The following is an 18,686-nucleotide window of genomic DNA, read 5'->3' as shown; positions in this document are numbered from 1 at the left end:
GAGCATGTGCAGTGCCACTGACACCTAAAAGGTGGCCTAACAAGAACCAAGATGGCGATCTCCTGTGGGTAATTTTTAAAGGCCTAGTTAGAATGCTTCTGAACCTCTGGACTAGTACTAGAAAATCAGTATCTAAGATTCTACCCATATTCTTTTTAAAGTTTTAGTTTTAAGGCCTAATTTTCAATCGTGTTTAGCAGACGACACCCTGCACATATACCATAACTTTATACCAGGCTTAAGTTTCCCTTTAAGTGCAATTTATTTTCAAACATTAGTGCTCTTTAAGCCAGTCGGCTCTTGACTAACCTGCAAGATTACATCATCATTTAGTTGCACCAGAAACTGAGCCAAAAAAGAAACATACAGTATGACGCACGTACTAAAAGCAGACGGAAAAATAATGACCTTCCCAAACCCAAAATTAATCTACCAGTGTGGGCACAGCCTTTCTTTCAATCCCGCTGCAGTTGCAGGCCTCCATGAGTAATGCACACGATGTGACAAAACTGCCATCTAGTGTAAAGCATGAAAAATGGCAGTTGCATCAGTGTTGGATATTGGCACATCATCATGATAAAGCTCTTAAGATTAATTTGCATTTAGACAGCAAATAAAAGCAGATACTTATAATATGATCATATAGTTTGTGGGTATTGGCTAGAGATAAATACATCTTATGTGGGTTGGACATCCTTAGCCAGTTTTCAGCCCTGGTTGGCACAAGTGGTTTTTGCTCATTTTTTCCAAAAATAGGATCTAAAGGAAGCACCCAAAATGGAGTCGTTTGATGCCTTTGTAAAAGCATGCTGGGTGCCAACCCCTGATCCATTCCTGGGCCATTTATGCAATTGATTTTGCTTTTAGAAACCACTGGTTTTCTATGCACTACTGCCAGATGGGGAGAGGGTGATATATAAAAATGGATTGGTGAGCAAGAAGCAAGACGTTTTAAAGGGGAACCACACCCATATAATAAAAGATTCTTAAAACCTGGAGGACCACAGCATGATATCATATGTATTAAATGGGTATCCTTAAAATACATTTGCAAAGAAGGTTTCCAAGGATTCAATGACTGGGAAATGTACATATTTAGGACATGCCCTATGCGTTGCCACTGGGGCAGTTGTTGATCAGATCCCAACTACAGATGCGTTTTACCCCTATTGGGGTTCATCAGTTTACCACAGTATTTTCTGATCAGCATATGGACCCCTGGATATTCTCTAAGAAGAGGTCTCAGGATCCTCCAGTAGATGCTCTCCATCCTTCTCTCTATTCTAGAGATGTCACAGCATTGTCCCAGAGTCTAGCAAATTCAATACTCCATGTGCTGGTATTATGCCCATAATAGTGCTATGGCAATGATGAATGAATTCTGCAATGATAAAGATGCCACTTACATTGGGATATCCTGACGGGACCAGCGACGGGTAGATAAAGCCAGACTTATTTGCAGTCCCAAGGAGAAGACAGACAATCTCCGCTCAGCTGCCGACTGAAACAGAAATTGTGTCATGAGACATTGTACAGATCAAGGCATTGTTATTTTAACCATACCACAAATCCGTGACTTCCATAAGAAAGGTGTCAAAAACTGTGTCAAAAAATGTAAAGTACGTGGTGAACCTTTACTTGAAATAACAGCGCCACCTGCCTTTCAGACGACAGGCTATAGTCAGCTGAAAATTAATTTTGTGAGAAAAGGAACACCTTGTGATGTTGCTCTGCGGGTAGTGCTGTCTTTCCAAAATCATTATATTAATAATAAATACAATAATAATAAAAAAAAATACAAGAAAATAATGTAATTTTTAAAAAGTGCCTAGAAGAGGGCGTGGAGATATTTTACATTTATTGGTTTTGAGGGTTTACTTATCCTTAAGGCTGCTCTACTCACTATCTTTAAATTGACATGTTTAAGATACATACAGAATTCTCCAGCCTTCCAGAAAGTATTTGTATTTCATTGTATGCCTCTAATTGGTACAGCTTTCTGCTACTACATATATCTAGCCTTCATAACATATCACATATTTTGAAACAGCTGTGGCACGGTTTCCTTTCTTATCCCAATTGCTGCATTAATTAATTCCATCAAAGGATCAACATTTGCAATGTACGCCCCTGCATCTGATTCCCTATGAAAGTATGACATTGTCAACCTTTTTTTGGGAACTGCAGCAGATCAGTTTATTCCCAGCTGTTTGTTCCAAATATACATTGTTGTTGTCATTTTATTATTTTTTGGTGATGGTATCCCTTTAATAAGACAAACATAAGGCAGTTGTTCCAGCTACTCTGGCAGTGCTCCTGCTGGTGTGAATAATGATTACTGTGTTTATCTAAAGTGTCATTAGGATTTGCTGGAGAAGGGATGGTTTTAATTAACTACAAATAGAAGCAAGATTGTCTGTTACAGAAGGTTCCATCTCAAGATTACCATTCTATAGTGGAACAAGTATTCTTTTACAAACCTAAAAGCCCATATAATTGTATGAATTACAGTCCAACACCCATTTACTGCTGTGTAGTCATTCAGTAAATCGGTGGTTTAACTGTGTGGCTGCCATAGATGGAGGGCTTGGAGCAGTGGCAGGAGCCCAAATGCAAGTTAGGGTGAGAATTGAGGAGAATGGCCATATTGCTTCCCTAGATATACATGAAGGTTCAGCCTTTAGGTCAGTTACAGTGAGACTTAAGGTGAATCTGTATTTGCTGTCCTAGATATTTTTAAAACTATGGCTGAATGACTGAGTGAACCCTGACCAGCAGTGGCGTAACTAGATGTTGCTGGGCCCCACAGCAAATTAATTTTAGGGCCCCCAACATATCCAGTATTTGTCCTGTTTTACCAATATATGTTCAAATTGGTCATCAATGAGAGCCTCATGGGGCCCCCTGTACCTCCTGGGCCCCCCTGCAGCTGCAGGGTCTGCTTCCTCTGTAGTTACGCCCCTGCTGACCAGACGTTGAACCTTCAAAAAGGAACCTGGCCAAAGGTTGACTCTTCAAGTGGTACTTTCACACAGTTGCTCCCTGCAGATCCACTGAAAAGGAGAAAATATAAAGAATCTTTCCTTGCCAATGTTTTTTTAATGGCGGTAGACTACCTTATTGAGGGCTGTCCATCTGGATGCCTACCTAAAGGTCTCTAAGGTTAAAGGCACATGGGGTGTCTTCTCCACCAGCACAATCGAGACAGTAAGGAAGTGTTCACTTGAAACCTCCTGACGTTGGCACTACTATACTAGCAATGTCAGATGGTTCAAACTGCAGTCAATGGGAGGTGGTCAACATGGTCTCAGCCAAGCCTATGATTAAGGGAAGGAGTTCCCGAAACGCGTAAGGCATATGTTTTTCTACAGTACCCAGCAATAAAATCCTGTTCTTTACCGGAGTGCCGTCCTTCTGTTCGTGCATTTACTGTTGGCAGTGGGGACGCTGCGGACTGAGCACCCGGCACTACAGGGGAGCAGCTAAGTGGTGGTGAGTTGAAGCGGTCCTAACTGGTTTTGTGTCAACATGGTCTCAGGTGCTTCTAAGCAGATGAAAATGCCAACATTTGCCATAACCCTAAAAATTATTATTGCACTAGAATCTCCGATGGCTCCATAGCACAGGGTAGAAAAGTTGGATGGTCTAATCAGGAACAACACAGTGGCCATCGCTGCATAGAACTTTTAAAAAGCCACTAACAATGCACAATAAAATTGTTCTATGTTTCATGTGTAACATCTAAAAAGATAAAGGCGGTGTCAGCAGAGCAGAGACTAAAGATACATCAGAGAGATATTTTTTGCTTCCATGCCCCTGCCAAAGGCTTTTAGATCTACAACTGCCTTTTATTTCTTCTCATCACAAGGTTGTCAGAAGATGAACAAATAGTCTTGTAGCCATTTTATCAGGAAAAAAACCCTAAAGAATTAGTGACAAAAAAAACATGCGCCTTAATTATCAAGATTTATTCTCTAGTACTTGACACGGTAAACGGTGGCACAGGAGGGAAGACATATGGCTTATGCACAGGCACATGTGGGGCTAAACAAGTCTAGATTTATAATCTGGTTATTCTGGAAAAATGCCAGTAGGGAAAGTATAAGCCACCAGAGACTGGATCTTTACATTGGTTTTGTGGGGGGCTGCTTGAACCTCTTTGTGAAAGTCCAGAGTCTATTTTGAATCTTACTGCACAGTTGGAAGTTACATACAATGATGTGTTTTCACTTTGATTTTGTGTCAAAAGCTATCTCAAAAATGTGCTTAAAGGACTTGCATTTTACTGCATAATGTTAATCTTTAAAGAATAATATATAAAATGCCATTTACTGTATTTACCTATTAGACTGGCCACTAATAATAGCATGCTAATGAACTGCTAAACCATGCCCTCTCCTGGCTTCTTGCAATAGAATTATATCCGAAAGTTTAGGCTATGGAAGGTGTTAATGAGAGTTTGGCAAAAATTTTAAAAAAGTCATCCTTCCAAAGCATTCTGTCCAACTGAAAATCCATAGGACTTGCAACACTTCAAGAGATCTGTATGGTCGATTTCCTAAGGGCTCCGTTAAAGTTTCTTTGCCATCGTCATTTTATTATATTGCAGCCCCTGAGCATATGGTTATGGTATAGTGGGTAATTGGCCTACGCTTACGGAAAAGTTGGCCAGCACTGTTCTAGAGAATTGTATACAATCTGACCACCCATTAACTTTATAAGTCTATGGAGAAGACCACTAGCTGCATGACATTCCTAACATGGTGGGTCTAAAGTTTACTTCTCAACATACAGTGCCTTGCAAAAGTCTTTACCTCCCTTGTCATTTTTCATGTTTTGTTGCCTCGCCACCTGGAATTAAAATGGATTGTTTGAGAGTTTGCACCATTTCATTTACAGAACATGCCTACAACTTTGAAGATGTTTTTTTTTTTTATTGTGAAGCAAAATAGGACAAAATAACAGAAATCTTCAGCGTGCATAACTGTTCACCCCACCTAAAGTCAGTACTTTGTAATTGCCACAAAAGCCACCTTTTGTGGCAATTACAGATGCAAGTCGCTTTGGATAAGTCTCTATGAGCTTGCCACATCTTGCCACTGGGATGTTTGCCCATTCCTCAAGGCAAAACTTTTCTAGCTCCTTCATGTTGGATGGTTTTCTCTTGTGAACAGCAATCTTCAAGTCTGACCACAGATTCTCAATTGGATTGAGGTCTGGACTTCGACTAGGCCATTCCAACTCATTTAAGGTTTCCCCTTAAACCACTCGAGTGTTGCTTTAGCAGTATGCTTCGGGTCATTGTCCTGCTGGAAGGTGAACCTCCGTCCCAGTCTCAAATCACAGGCAGACTGACACAGGTTTTGCTAAAAAAAATCCCTGTATTTAACACCATCCATCTTTACCTCGACCAGTTTCCCAGTCCCTGCTGCTGAAAAACATCCCCACAGCATGATGCTGCCACCACCATGTTTCACTGTGGCGATGGTGTTCTTGGGGTGATGGGATGTGTTGGGTTTGCGCCAGACATAGCATTTTCCTTAGTGGCCGAAAAAAATCAATTTTAGTCTCATTTGACCAGAGCTCCTTCCTCCATACATTTGGGGAGTCACCCACATGCCTTTTGGCAAACTCAAAACGTGTCTTCTTATTTTTAACTTTAAGTAATGGCGACTCTTCCATAAAGCCAAGCTCTAAGAAGGGTATGGCTTATTGTGGTCCTACGGACAGATACTCCAGTCTCTGCTGTGGAACTCTACAACTCCTTCAGGGTTACCTTTGGTCTCTGTGCTGCCTCCTTGCCCGGTCTGTGAGTTTTGGTGGGCTGCCCTCTCTGGCACCAACTTAGACTATTTTGTGCAGATCCATCACATAAAATAAGATTAAGACACATTTAAATTACAGGTTGGAATGTAACAAAATAGGTTAAAAGCCAAGGGGGTGTATTTGAGAGGTTGGAATTGTTTCCTGGAAAGTTTTTGGAGTTGGTATTGTGTCTTTTCTGGTACTCATCTGAGCATGATTCTTTGGTGCAGGTCTGGAGAGAACCCTGGAAATGACTTCCATGTTCAGGGTGGTGGTAAAGCCAGGGTTCTCCTACATCAGCAGGCACACTTAAATGAAATTCATCAGACAGATTGGGCATTCACAGTTTTGCTTGTGTTTTAACATGATTCAGGCACAATTGAGCAGAACATTTTCTATGTCAAGATGCTAACTTTTTACATTTTTGGCTTCAAAATGATGTCTGCCTGTAATTATTTAGGCACATGTCCACTGCATGTATTTACACAGAGGCTGCAGCTGGAGCTCTGGACTTAGCACAGGTTTAAAGGTGGTGGTAGCTCCAGTTTGACCCTGCGACAATATGCACACTTTGTGCAATTTGGAATACAAGACAAGGCAACGCATTAACGCTAAGTGCAACTGTACAAAAGTTGAAGGAGCGTGTTTGGATGCAAGTTTGGATGCCATCAATATGAGCAATATGCATCCATTCCAGCAGCTGCGATTGCAAATGAACCACATATGCGCTTTGCTAATTATGATAATGGGAAGGAAAAGAGAAACATAATACAATGACATGCATCCCGCTCTTTAATTTCCAATCAGCGAAAATCATATTCATGTATAAAGATGTCTTGCAGAACTATGCATTATGTTAATACAAATGAAATGAGGAACATAATGCAATCATATACAGCTCATCGTACAGAAATTGGCCAAGTACGTAACCTTGTTATCTAGCTCGCTGCAGGCCGTTTTAGAGACGACCACTAATTCCATGTCATCAGGGAAATCAAGATTCATTTTTGGCATATTTATAGGGCATTGTAACATGGAACAAGGTCATCACAAACCTAGAACTGCATCATAGTCTCCTTTATGACAATGCTGAACCCCTTTGTCAAGCTTCTGTGGCTGAGTTCAGTCTCTTTATTCACCCTCATATTGGCTGCTCTTACTTAGCTGCATGCCCATATTCAGCATGCACCCGTGGATAATCGTAGACAGAGAATCAGCCTCTATGCTTGAATTTTAGTGCTGAAATTTACTCCATGTGCCTGCTACTGGGTCAACGCAGTGTTTCCTGGTGCAGACATAGAAGAGCGCTGATTCAAGCATAGGGGCTGATTCTCAGACTAAAGGTGGCCATAGACGTAACAATTACGATCTTTCTTGGACAAGATCTTTCCAAGAAAGATCGTTCATTTCAATACACACGTGTAGAGCTGACTCGTCAGATATACAGGTAGAGACAATAGAATTCTACCTGTATCTGACGATTCAGCACTAACAATGGCCGATGTTTAGGTGACTTCAAAGGCACCCGATCAAAATTTTCCGTCCAGCCCGATCGACAAGCGATATCCAAGTCTTCTGCCGATATCTGTCGGCTCTTTTTCCACCATACACACACCAAATATCAGACGAAAATTCGTTTTGTACGATATTATCTGTGCGTCTATGGCCACCTTAAGAATCAGCCCAGTGTACCCCTGGAAGGGTTGCCACATGTCTGGTTTTCAGCCCTGTTTTCAGGAGGTCTGTCCGGTTGAAAACTGCCTGTCCGGATTTCCAAATTAGGAAATCCGGACAGGGCTTTAATGTGAATGGAGCAGTGATTAGCCAATTGGCGATTAGCACATCATTGGACCCGTCCCCAATGTCTTCACCTATTCCATCACTATCGTCTGGGATTTACGTAGGATGGTAGTGACAGAATTTTTGATCTTACGCCAATATAGTAGTAAGTGGTAGTTGCTGTTTGGTTACCATGGGCTACTTTAACCTGAATCAACTTACCTGCCATTTATTAAGATATTACCATTTAACTGCACAGTGGTTTAGGTGAAGGAGGGCAGGTCTAACCCCCTACAAGAAATATGAGGAAACAGTTACAGGTAATCTTATAATAGGGACAATGCTTGAGTCCAATATCCCATAGCAGTCAGCCAACAGGTTGCTGATCGGTTGAAGTTTTATTTCAAGAAGGGAAAGACTGTTACAAAACTTTACTTGCCCTACTGTACAGGTATGGGATCCATTATCTGGAAATCCATTCTCCAGATATCGAATAATGGGAAGGCCTTCTCCCATAGACTCCATTTTATCCAAATTTTTAAAAAACTATTTCCTTTTTCTCTATAATAATAATAAAACAGTACCTTGCACTTGATCCAAACTAAGATATAATTAATCCTTATTGGAAGCAAAACCAGCCTATTGGGTTTATTTCATGTTTACATGATTTTTCAAATAGACATAAGGTATGAAGACCCAAATTTACAGAAGGGTCCATTATCTGGAAAACCCCAGGTCCAAAGCATTCTAATAACAGGTGCCATGCCTGTACCTCCATACTACCAAAAAGAACCAGACATTAATTCAGAAAGTTTGAGATTTCAGCTGGGTGAGTGTGGATGCCGTGGTATAATCACACAGCCTGATTAATTCATTCCTATCTGGCTCCTGCTGGAGCAGATGGAACATCTGGCACCACTGTGACTATGATGCCCGTAGCCAAATGCAAATTTGCAGGTTAACCTTCTGGCTATTTGAATCTTAGAAAATGTCATTTCAGATAATTATATATATATTTATCTGAAAGGACATTTCCTAAGATACAAATAGCCAGAAGGTTAACCTGCAAATTTGCATTTGGTTACGGGCATCATATATATATATATATATATATATATATATATATATATATATATATATATATATATATATATATATATATATATATATATATATATATATATATATATACTGCTGTTGCACGCACTCCTGCAGAAATCACTAATCATAAAGCATTAAAATACATCAACGTTTCGGTCCATGGTCTGGGACCTTTCTCAAGATGTATAACCATATAAAAACATTATTACAAAGATGCAAAATTTAAAACCATTGTTGCTCCTCCCCTAGTGTGACCTCATTTCCCCACCTGTCAAGGTAATGCACCTCAGCAGGATTAAAGTATAGCAACCTCAACATATCAAAGAATGCTTGCATAGGTTAAATTTAAACATATAGATATTCGCATTACACACATTATGAAAGATCCTGTGATCAGCGTCTATCAAGGAAGCAATTGAACGAACAATATTCGTACAAACCCCCTGGTGTCAATGTCCCCAATTTTTTTATCCAAAATGTTTCACGCTGTAATAATAAACGTGACCGATCGCCACCTCGTTTGGGCATAGGAATGTGGTCAATTGCAATATATTTAAAAGGTAGGTAACCTGTGTCCCATCTCCAAAAAATGCTTCGCCACCAGTTTGGTTGTTTTCTGATCACGGACAGCAGTATTAATGGCTGATCTATGGCCATCCATCCGTAGTCTGAGCATTAAGTGTGTCTTGCCGACATATGAAAGCCCACAAGGGCACGTGATTAAATAAATAACATGTGTTGTGGTATGTATATATATGGTATATATATATATTTGTGTGCAGTGCATATTCTGTATTGTAAACAAAAGGAACACCAAGAGCCCCAATAGTGTAATATGTATTGGTAAGGTATAATGAAATAAGAGTAGATAACATATACTCACAAACCAGGGTTACCAATAGGCAACCACTGTAAAGGCAGATGGGGAGATTGTCCTGACCCCACTCAGGATTAAGAAGTCGCTCGCTGTAGATAGAAAAAGGGTACCAACCCTCCACCCAGCGTGGATTTAGTATTGTATAAAAAGAACAGAGGCACCAAAAGAATAAAAGAATATAAACGTACTGATTGGAGTTCGTTAATAAATTTTGACTGCTTAATTACAGTCGTTTTGTGTCTGCTTGGAGGAGGTAAGTCCACTACTGCCTCCTCTGATTACCAAGTTTTTGTTTTTTAAACTCGTTTATATTCTTTTATTCTTTTGGCGCCTCTGTTCTTTTTATACAATATTCTGTATTGTATTCATTTTTATTTAACATTAAAATGCATATCTCTACCTGAGCACTGAACTGAAGCCTTTGTTCAGTCTAGACAAATACGGCTGCTTGTGGTGAACAGTATATAAAGTATATTTTTAAGCAGTTGGCTTATAGGGCATCTATATTGTTTCCCCTAAAGGGGCCACTCACCAGAAGCAAGAAACAATCGTAGAAGATAAAAAATACCATCCCCCACCCTAATGCATTGTGTGCACCGGGCAAAGGCGTAGGCATCTTGGGCCACAGTACTGGGCGAGGGGTTTTATTTTTTAACTTCTTCTACTGTTTCCCCATGTCAGTAAAAGCATTATGTACAATGTGTGTATTTATAGACGTGCCAGGCCATGATAGTGCACGTGTCATTATAAAGTATATGGTGCATTTGTAGAACTGGGTTATAAATTACTAATATATGTAGTCTTCAGATATTAGGATTGAAGGTGATGCTGTCCCATATCTTAAAGGGGAACTATCACAACATTTAAAATTTAATATAAGCTTCCACATACTGATATTAGAAACTTTCTAAATACAATCAATTAAAAACTCTGAATCATTACTGAAATAATCAAGTTTATCTTCACTATCCCTCTCTCAGCATCTGTTTCTCTTCATTTTGTCTTCATGCAGGAGTTGGGTGTCAGATATTTATTGACAGATCCAAAATATCTTATAGGGGGGCTCCTTTTACCCAGAAGATGTATTAGAGCTCACCACTTTAAAATCACCAGACATCATGTCTCTCTACATGCAGGATGTGTGCAAAAGGCAGTTATCTCCTTAGATTTTGTTTGTACTCTAATCAGTTATTTGAGTGATCTTTAATACATCTGATAGGCAAGGAAGCCCCCTATAAGATATATTGGATCTGTCAATAAATATCTGACACTGCTGATATTACTGCTGAATGAAGACAGAATGAAGAGAAACAGATGCTGAGAGAGAAATAGTGAAGATAAACTTGACTATTTCAGAAACAATGCAGATTCTTTAATTGATTGTATTTAGAAAGTTTCTTACTTCAGTATGCCGAAGCTTATATTAAATTTTCATTTTCACGTTTGTTCCCCTTTAATGGGAGATATAATATATTGGGGGAAAACACATGATAAAGACTCATTTACCAGGAAAAGGCTAATGTGCACAGAGCAAAAAACAAGGGTAGAATTCCTTGTTGTTATGCTTGAGTTGTATCTTGACACTTAGGGGCAGATTTATTAAGGTTTGAGTTGTGTTTTCCACAAAGATTAAAGTTGAATTTTTTTGGTCAACAAAAAAAAAATCTATTTTTCAGGTTAAAAAAGAAAAACACATTTTTCGAGATTTTTTATACCCCGACCCTGGAAATAGCTTGAATCCGAAAATACACCAGCTAAGAACCTGTCGAGGTCATGGAGGAGTCAATGGCAGAGATCCCTTGATCCATTTGAACATGTTAATAGCCTCCATGATGTTCGAGTTTCTTCAGTGGGTTTCACTTGAACACTCGATCAATTTGAGCAATTCTTTTTCCGATGAAAACTCGATCATTTTGTTAACCCCAAACTCGCTGATTTGAGTTTTTTCCATTTGACTTTTGAGTTCATTCAAGGTTTAAAAAACCTCACATTGCGTTATATTCTACTTTTGATAAATAACACCCATAGTGCCTAATCCAGCCAGCAAAGGCATAGGCCATAGATGCTAAGTGTAATTTTGCTCCCATTTATTGCTCTTTCACTTGGTAAATGATGCAATGGTAAATGAGCCCTACAGAGTTTGAAAATTTTGCACAATTGTCTAAAATACATCCTGCTTTTTTAGGAATTAAAGGGGTTCTTAACAAATACCTCCCAACATTCAAACAATGGAAAGTTGTGAACAAGTTGTGTTTGACCACACCCATTTTATGGCCACACCCCATAATTAACATGTCCGTTTTACAAAATTTGGCAGGTTATGAAAATTTTAACACATATCTGGGAGTTTTAGTGCTGTGTTTTATGTGTTGTAACAGCTAATGAAAGTGAATTGTCAGTCTCAGTTCTCCCAAGAGATCTGCTTATCTTAAATAGTTACAATTGTATCTTTCCTTATCTTAAATTAGTACAAAAGTATCCAAGTGCAGCTGCTGAGTGTTCTGGGCTCTCTGCCAAAAAGCCTCTTAATTAAGTTTCAGAAACTTTGTATCTTTTTCTGGCTTCTAAAATAGATAAAGTGGGAAATTTCAGTAAGGGCAGAGATACACGGTCAAATTCGGGGAGATTAGTCGCACGCAACTAATAGTCTGACAGTAGCTGCTGACTGTTTCACGGACTCTCTGCAGATGCTCAGTCTCTCAATTATATCTGGAGCTCTGCAGATAAATAGTTATACACTATACAGTCATTATCCTCAATACTAGGTTTTTCATTTTAGCACAGCACTAACACAGACAGTTAAGTATGACAAAATAGCTTTTTTTCTATGCACAGTCATATCTTCCGTGTCTTTGTGTAGGTAGGTAGGAGTGACCATATCCATTGCTTCAGTACTGTAGATAAAAGCTTAAATGATTTCAGATAAAGGCACTGGACTGCCGGTCATATAACTCTAAGATGACATCTAAAATTCTTACATTTTTAAAGTAGGCAGAACATTATTTCTAATAAAATACGTTTCACAGAGTCATGTGACCCATGACGCTGACTTTTCTTACATTGTTTCAGCAGTCACAACTAACTGTGCAGAGAAGAGAAAGGCATTCAAAGGCAATAGCATTTACAGTTAAAGGGAGTAATGTAATAGAAGGCACATAAGTGCACTACAGGTGTAATCACCTATAGCAACCAATCAGCAGACAGCATTTACTTGTCACCTGTTGCCAAGAGTTACTGCACCAGGGCAAACTTTGTGCCTTTTATTAACTAAGGGCTTTAGTCTGGTCAGGATTTAGGGCAGTGGCGATGGGGAGATTTGTTGCCCATGATTATTTCTCAGTTCAAGGCCCCGTTTGAGGTGCAACATTTGATCAAAGCTGAGTTTCGGAAGCACTGCTGTAAAGCTAATTCTGTCCTGGTGCTATTAATATGTAAGAAAGTAATTAGAGGTCATAAACCCAAAAATAACTTTTTGTCCAATAAATTAAAGGTTGGTTCACCTTTCAGTTAACTTTTATAGGGTTATATAATTAAATTGACATGTTATATAATTAAAGGCACTACGTTTGCACGGGAGCAATAATCAATGGCAATCAGGAGGTAGAATTTACTGGTCACCTGTTCAAACAGCTTATTGGTTGCTATGTGTTACTGCTCCTGGGCAAAGTTAGTGCTTTTATTACATATGGGGATTCATATCTCATAGAATGACCAATTCTAAGCAAGTTTTCAATTGGCCTTTATTTGTTATAGTTTTTGAATTATTTGCTTGCTTCTTCTGACTCTTTTCAGCGTACAAATGGGGGTCACTGACCCCATCTAAAAAAACAAATGTTCTGTAAGGCTACACATTTATTGTTATTGCTACTTTTTATTATGCATCTTTCTATGCAGGCCTCTACTATTCATATTCCAGTCCCTTATTCAAATCAATACATGTTACTAGGGTCATTTGAACCCTAGCAACCAAATGGCTGAAACTGAAAACTGGAGAGCTGCTGAATAAAAAGCTAAATAACTCAAAAAAACACAAATAATACAAAATGAAAACTAATTGCAAATTGTCTCAAAATATCACTGCCTACATAATACTAAAAGTAAACTCCAAGGTGAACAACTCACTGGTCAACCAAACTTTATTTTGTTTTTACTGGACTACAAAATAATGTAACATATGATGAAGATTAAGGCAAGATGGGAGTTGTAGTTTTACAACAACAGGGTTGTATTCTTAAAAGAATATTGAACAATAAAACTTTCCAAAACTTTTCCCCAATGCTCCCCAGCCAGCAACTTAATTAAAATTCAAAAAATCCTCCAATGAGAATTGGCTGATCTGCATCAATCTGGCTCCCTGTTCTTTGTTCCTGTAATTGGAGGTGGAACTTGGACGCAATAAACACATTTTCCCAGCACTGAACAAGTCTGTCCTTTATTCCTATGTCTGATTCCAATGTAATATAATGATGCTAATATGACACAATAATCCATGTATATATGATAAAGATGCTATGATATATATAGGATAACGTTTTTGGTCAGTAGAATTCTCATTGGTGAATCTTCTTGCAACTGTTATTAGGTTTTTTTTATCAATTTCTATAGAAAACTATGGGGATACAGTGGGACAGCATTACAGTTGGGTTTAGAACCCCTTTAAAGGGTTGTTCACCTTTGTGTTAACTTTTAGTATGGTGTAAAGAGTGGTATTCTGAGACAATTTGCAATTGGTTTTCATTTTTTATTATTTGTATAAAAAAAGCCTGCATGGCTAATTAGCAATTCATTTAGGGTAGGATGCAGCTTGCAGCATTTGCATCCGACAGTTGTGTTGCACTGGATCACCGTTGCGATACCATCCAACTTTATATTACTTACCTTGTTGCCCAGCGTCGGATCAGACGGAAACACATCGAAGTCGGCCGTCTAGTCTTACCCTCAGATGCATGATGCATGCCTGCACATGAATCAGTTCAGTCTGCAGCATGCATCTAATTGAATTGCTAATTAGCCATGCAGGCTGTGGATTCCATATGTGTTCGGTTTTAAAGGGGTGAGGTTGTAACCCTAGATTCGGCCAAGACTCTGCCTTTTTCAGCAGGATTGGGCTACATCCAAGTGCCTGGCCAAACCAAATGTAAAAAAATCACATGGCTATTCGTCACACAAACAAGAAAGTCAACATTTTTTTAGCCGCATGCTGCATACGTGGTTCTCTTTCTCCCTCATTTTCATAATTTCCATATGAAAATTAAGGTTCAGATTCTGTTTGGTACTCGGCCAAATCTTTCACAATGGATTTAGGGATCAGGGCATCTCTAACCTAAACCTTCCATAAAAATCGCACTACTGCACCCCTTAGTTTCCTGCAGAACCTGACCAGAATGGTAATTAGAGATGCAAGAATTCACCAACAAGATTTATACAGATCAGCTGGGATTCTCATTGTACAGCTACTTTGCACTCTAATGCAGCTGCTGGCTCTGGTGAGCTGCAAAACAAATGTTTTCCTGAGTGTTGCTGGACTACAGCTCCCAGCCTATGTTAACCATTGCTAAAATTTTTCAAAAGTCATAAGTAGCAGTGCAGAAAGTGACAGATGCTACTTTCTATAGCAATTCCATTCACAAAGAACTTTAGACCTGATATTATGCCACTGATAGAGTACTATTTTATCACTCGTTCAGCCCCGATATATTTACCCCCTTTGTGACTGTGATGCAAGTGGAAAGGCAGGTGCAAAGCATATAAAGTACTGGATTTGCATACAGAGAATACACACAGGAAAGCCCTTGTGTGCCAATAATAACATGTCTGAGCTATAGACTGCAGGCCCATTTATAGAATCCCACCACCATCTCTTACATTCTGCTCCCCAGGCTATTATCTTAGTGATATTAATTGGGTCTGGACGTGGTGCAGACCATTTCTGGCTTAGGGCTCTTACTCACTGGCGTTTTGACCTGCGCTCCCCTGCGTTCCGTTTTTGGTGTTCAGCTGCAGGGGAGCACAGGAATAGACGCAAGTCATTATTTCAAATTGGGCTGTACTCACTCAGGCGCGTGTAGGCGCCGAACGCAGGTTCAGACGCAACATGCTGCATTTTTCCTGCGTTCGGCGCCAACACGCGCCTGAGTGAGTTTAGCCCAATTTGAAATAATGACTTGCGTCTATTCCTGCGCTCCCCTGCGGCTGAACGCCAAAAAACGGAACGCAGGGGAGTGCAGGTCAAAACGCCAGTGAGTAAGAGCCCTTATTCTAACAACCCAACACAAAATAAGGTTATTGAATGGAGAAGCAGCCATGAGATAAACTCACAATGAAAAGGACCACCTACAATGCACCTAGGACTCTTATTTGAATTACAAATCCCAACATCCCCTATGGTGTTGCTTTCTGAGCAAGCCCCAGCCTCCTGACAACACTGCATGGTTGTCCTTAGTTCTGCATTTAAAAGAATCTCAGTGCCTGAGGCTTGTCTAGGTTCGAAGGGGAACATAAGAAAAATTTGTTCTTGGAAAAATAGGGTCTTTGTGATTTAAGAAGGCGGATGATCATTACTCTAAAGCTGGCCATAGATTTTATTCTTGGTGCAACGAAAGCTCATTCGTCTCAGTCTAACGATCTACCATTAATCATTCCGATTATAATAAGTAGGAAAAATGACAAATCAGACGACGTTTTAATTGACAGGCAGCAATCGTACGAAAGTTATGTCCGACAAATAGTAGTGACAGTCAGTCACCCATTGATATCGTTAGATTTACAAATCTTTTAATCTGTCTGATCCACTGAACGACTGGTTGTCATGGTACAAAAAATGTTGGGACAATCCACTCATTCCAAAAATCGTACAAATCTTTGTTTCGTACAATGGTATATTTGAGACTATGGCCCTTAAAGGAGAAACAAACCCTTAATAAAAAAAACCCTACTTCCTACCCTACATAGACCACCTCCCTCCTCCTCCCCCCCCAGCCTAGCTGCCCCCACTGGGCAAATGCCCCTAACTCTTACCCCTCCGTGCAGATTCTGTCCAGCGGAGTTCACGGCAGCCATCTTCTTCTCTTCGGTAATCTTTGGAATGATACCAGCGAAGCGGCAGTTGAAACAGTCTTCTGTTTCGCGATAACTGCGCATGCGCCAAAACTCACAAAAATTGCAGAAGCGCCGGTCTCATTTCAAAAAAGCAGCAAGTAAGTTGCAGGCATGGTTGCTTTGAGAAAGGTCCCGAATGGAACTGAAAGGTCACATTGGCTGTACATGCACTCTCTAATTAAACTCCCGGTGTTGCTGGTCTTCTTTACTATATTTGGAACTTTTTACCGTGTACCCAGGGATTACCTGGAAGCGGAGTGCTGCCCTACTCAAAAAAAAAAAAAAAAAAAAAATATATATATATATATATATATATATATATATATATATACAGTATATAAGCATATAAAGGATCAGCACTGTTTACGGTGAAATATATGTGCTCTTTTATGTCACGATAGTATAGCATCTTAATCCGATGTTTCAGTGTGTGTGCACATTTCTGATAAGCACAATGTCGGGAATATAAATAAAAGGGGATTACATTCAACGCCTCCACCATCTTGGTATCTGTATATTTTGGTGCGAAGCTGGATGCATGGTTTTGTTAAAGCCTCAGATCCACAGTACTGTTTCATCCTGCTGATTGGTGTGCAACATCAACATGCAACAGCATGACCCCATTTAAATGGATCTGAAAATAGAACCATCTTGTGCTAAAGTATAATACCCTAGGGTTTAGTATATGTACTTTCATTGCATTGCCTAAGCTATTTTGTATCTGTGCTTTCATGCATTGCAATCCACATGGCAGATACACCACATTGTATATAGAATATAAACAGCAGAGGATATGTCATGTGAACTGAGTTCTGCCTCAAGCTCTGTTTGTTTTAATTATTTAGGTGCACTTTGGTTTGAAATTTAACCTATTTAGTTGCTTGTATGCTCGTATAGGGTTGCCACCTCACCCATTTAAAAACGAACACATTTGGAATCCCCAGCCTTCATTTAGATGCATGCTGCAGACTGATCCCATACCTGTAGTGATAACATCTTAGCCCTGCTGGATCTGTTAAGAGGGCTCCTTGTTCTCACTAACATTTGGATGGATATATATATATATATATATTTACAAAACAATGGTAGATCACATATCAGTGGGCAGTTTCATTTTCCTGTTCAGAAAGGCACCTATGCCTTAACTATGCCAGTCATAAAGCATATTAAAAAATCTATTTTGTACAGCAGAAATGGTTGACAACACTTAAGCCCGGCATGCTTTGAGCACATGCAAAAGAATTCCTATTATGAGTGCTGAACCAAAACTGCATTTTGGGAAATATTATTTTCACCCTAAGCAGTTCATGCATAATATGTAGAGATACGAGTCTCTTGTTTGTGCTCTATTTTCTTTTCTGTACCCGTGACTAAAATACAGACATCATTACGCTTTTAATTGGCGTACATAGTATATTGCTCCTCTGCATGTCAAGCCCCTGACCGAGCATTTGAAACAAGCATGCAATAAAGATTCAGACTGATTTATTATAAATATTACTTTTCTTCCACGCTCTGCTGGATAAATGTCTTTCAATAAAAAAAAAAGTTCAAACGAACGTCTCCCTCTAGCTCCCAGCATTCCTGTATTATGTTTGTTCCCGATACAAGTAGAGCATGGCCCTTTAAAACAATATTAAAGTGCAATGAGCTGTTTATTCCCACTTACCTTCTCACACATGATGGTATCCAGCAGTTTATACAACAAACAGCAATTGGAACTGCACAAGATAGAATCCTAGAGAGAGGACAGGACTTGCAAAATACGGGGTGGGGAATGCCTTGTGATAGATTAACTCCTTCATCTGTTTATTCCTATTTATATGCAATATGCTGCTGAGAAGAAAGATCTTAAAATTACAGAATTCCTTAGAGTAGGTTTGGACAAGGCATCAGTCTATACATTGCATGGCAGTTACAGTGCATGTGTGTAATAGAGCTGAAAGGATATGCTACATTCTCTACTCGGTGTAAGGTTCTTAGTGGGGTCTCTCACTTTTATTTAACTTTTTCATTAATGACTTAG

General features: G+C 39.4%; 1 protein-coding gene across 2 annotated transcripts in view; it reads right to left on the bottom strand.

The window, feature by feature from the left end:
* ankfn1l.L (ankyrin repeat and fibronectin type III domain containing 1 like L homeolog) overlaps nt 1–18,419 on the bottom strand; it is a 261,510-nt gene extending 243,091 nt beyond the window's left edge. The window contains exons 1-2 of one of the 2 annotated variants that reach the window (XM_041577562.1): nt 18,330–18,419; nt 1,407–1,501 (exon numbers count right to left, since the gene is read on the bottom strand). In XM_041577562.1, the coding sequence (XP_041433496.1) occupies nt 1,407–1,501; nt 18,330–18,341 (107 nt within the window). In that variant the 5' untranslated portion in view covers nt 18,342–18,419. Of the gene's footprint in view, nt 1–1,406; nt 1,502–14,440; nt 14,522–18,329 lie in introns of those variants that run through there. The other variant, XM_041577563.1, reaches the window with a different exon arrangement.
* Nucleotides 18,420–18,686: the final 267 nt, after the last annotated feature.

Source organism: Xenopus laevis, chromosome 9_10L, assembly GCF_017654675.1.
Source record: "Xenopus laevis strain J_2021 chromosome 9_10L, Xenopus_laevis_v10.1, whole genome shotgun sequence".
In the NCBI taxonomy this organism is placed as follows: Eukaryota; Metazoa; Chordata; class Amphibia; order Anura; family Pipidae; genus Xenopus; species Xenopus laevis.
The sequence above is the reverse complement of the archived record's forward strand: the minus strand, read 5'-3'. Positions and strand labels throughout refer to the sequence as shown.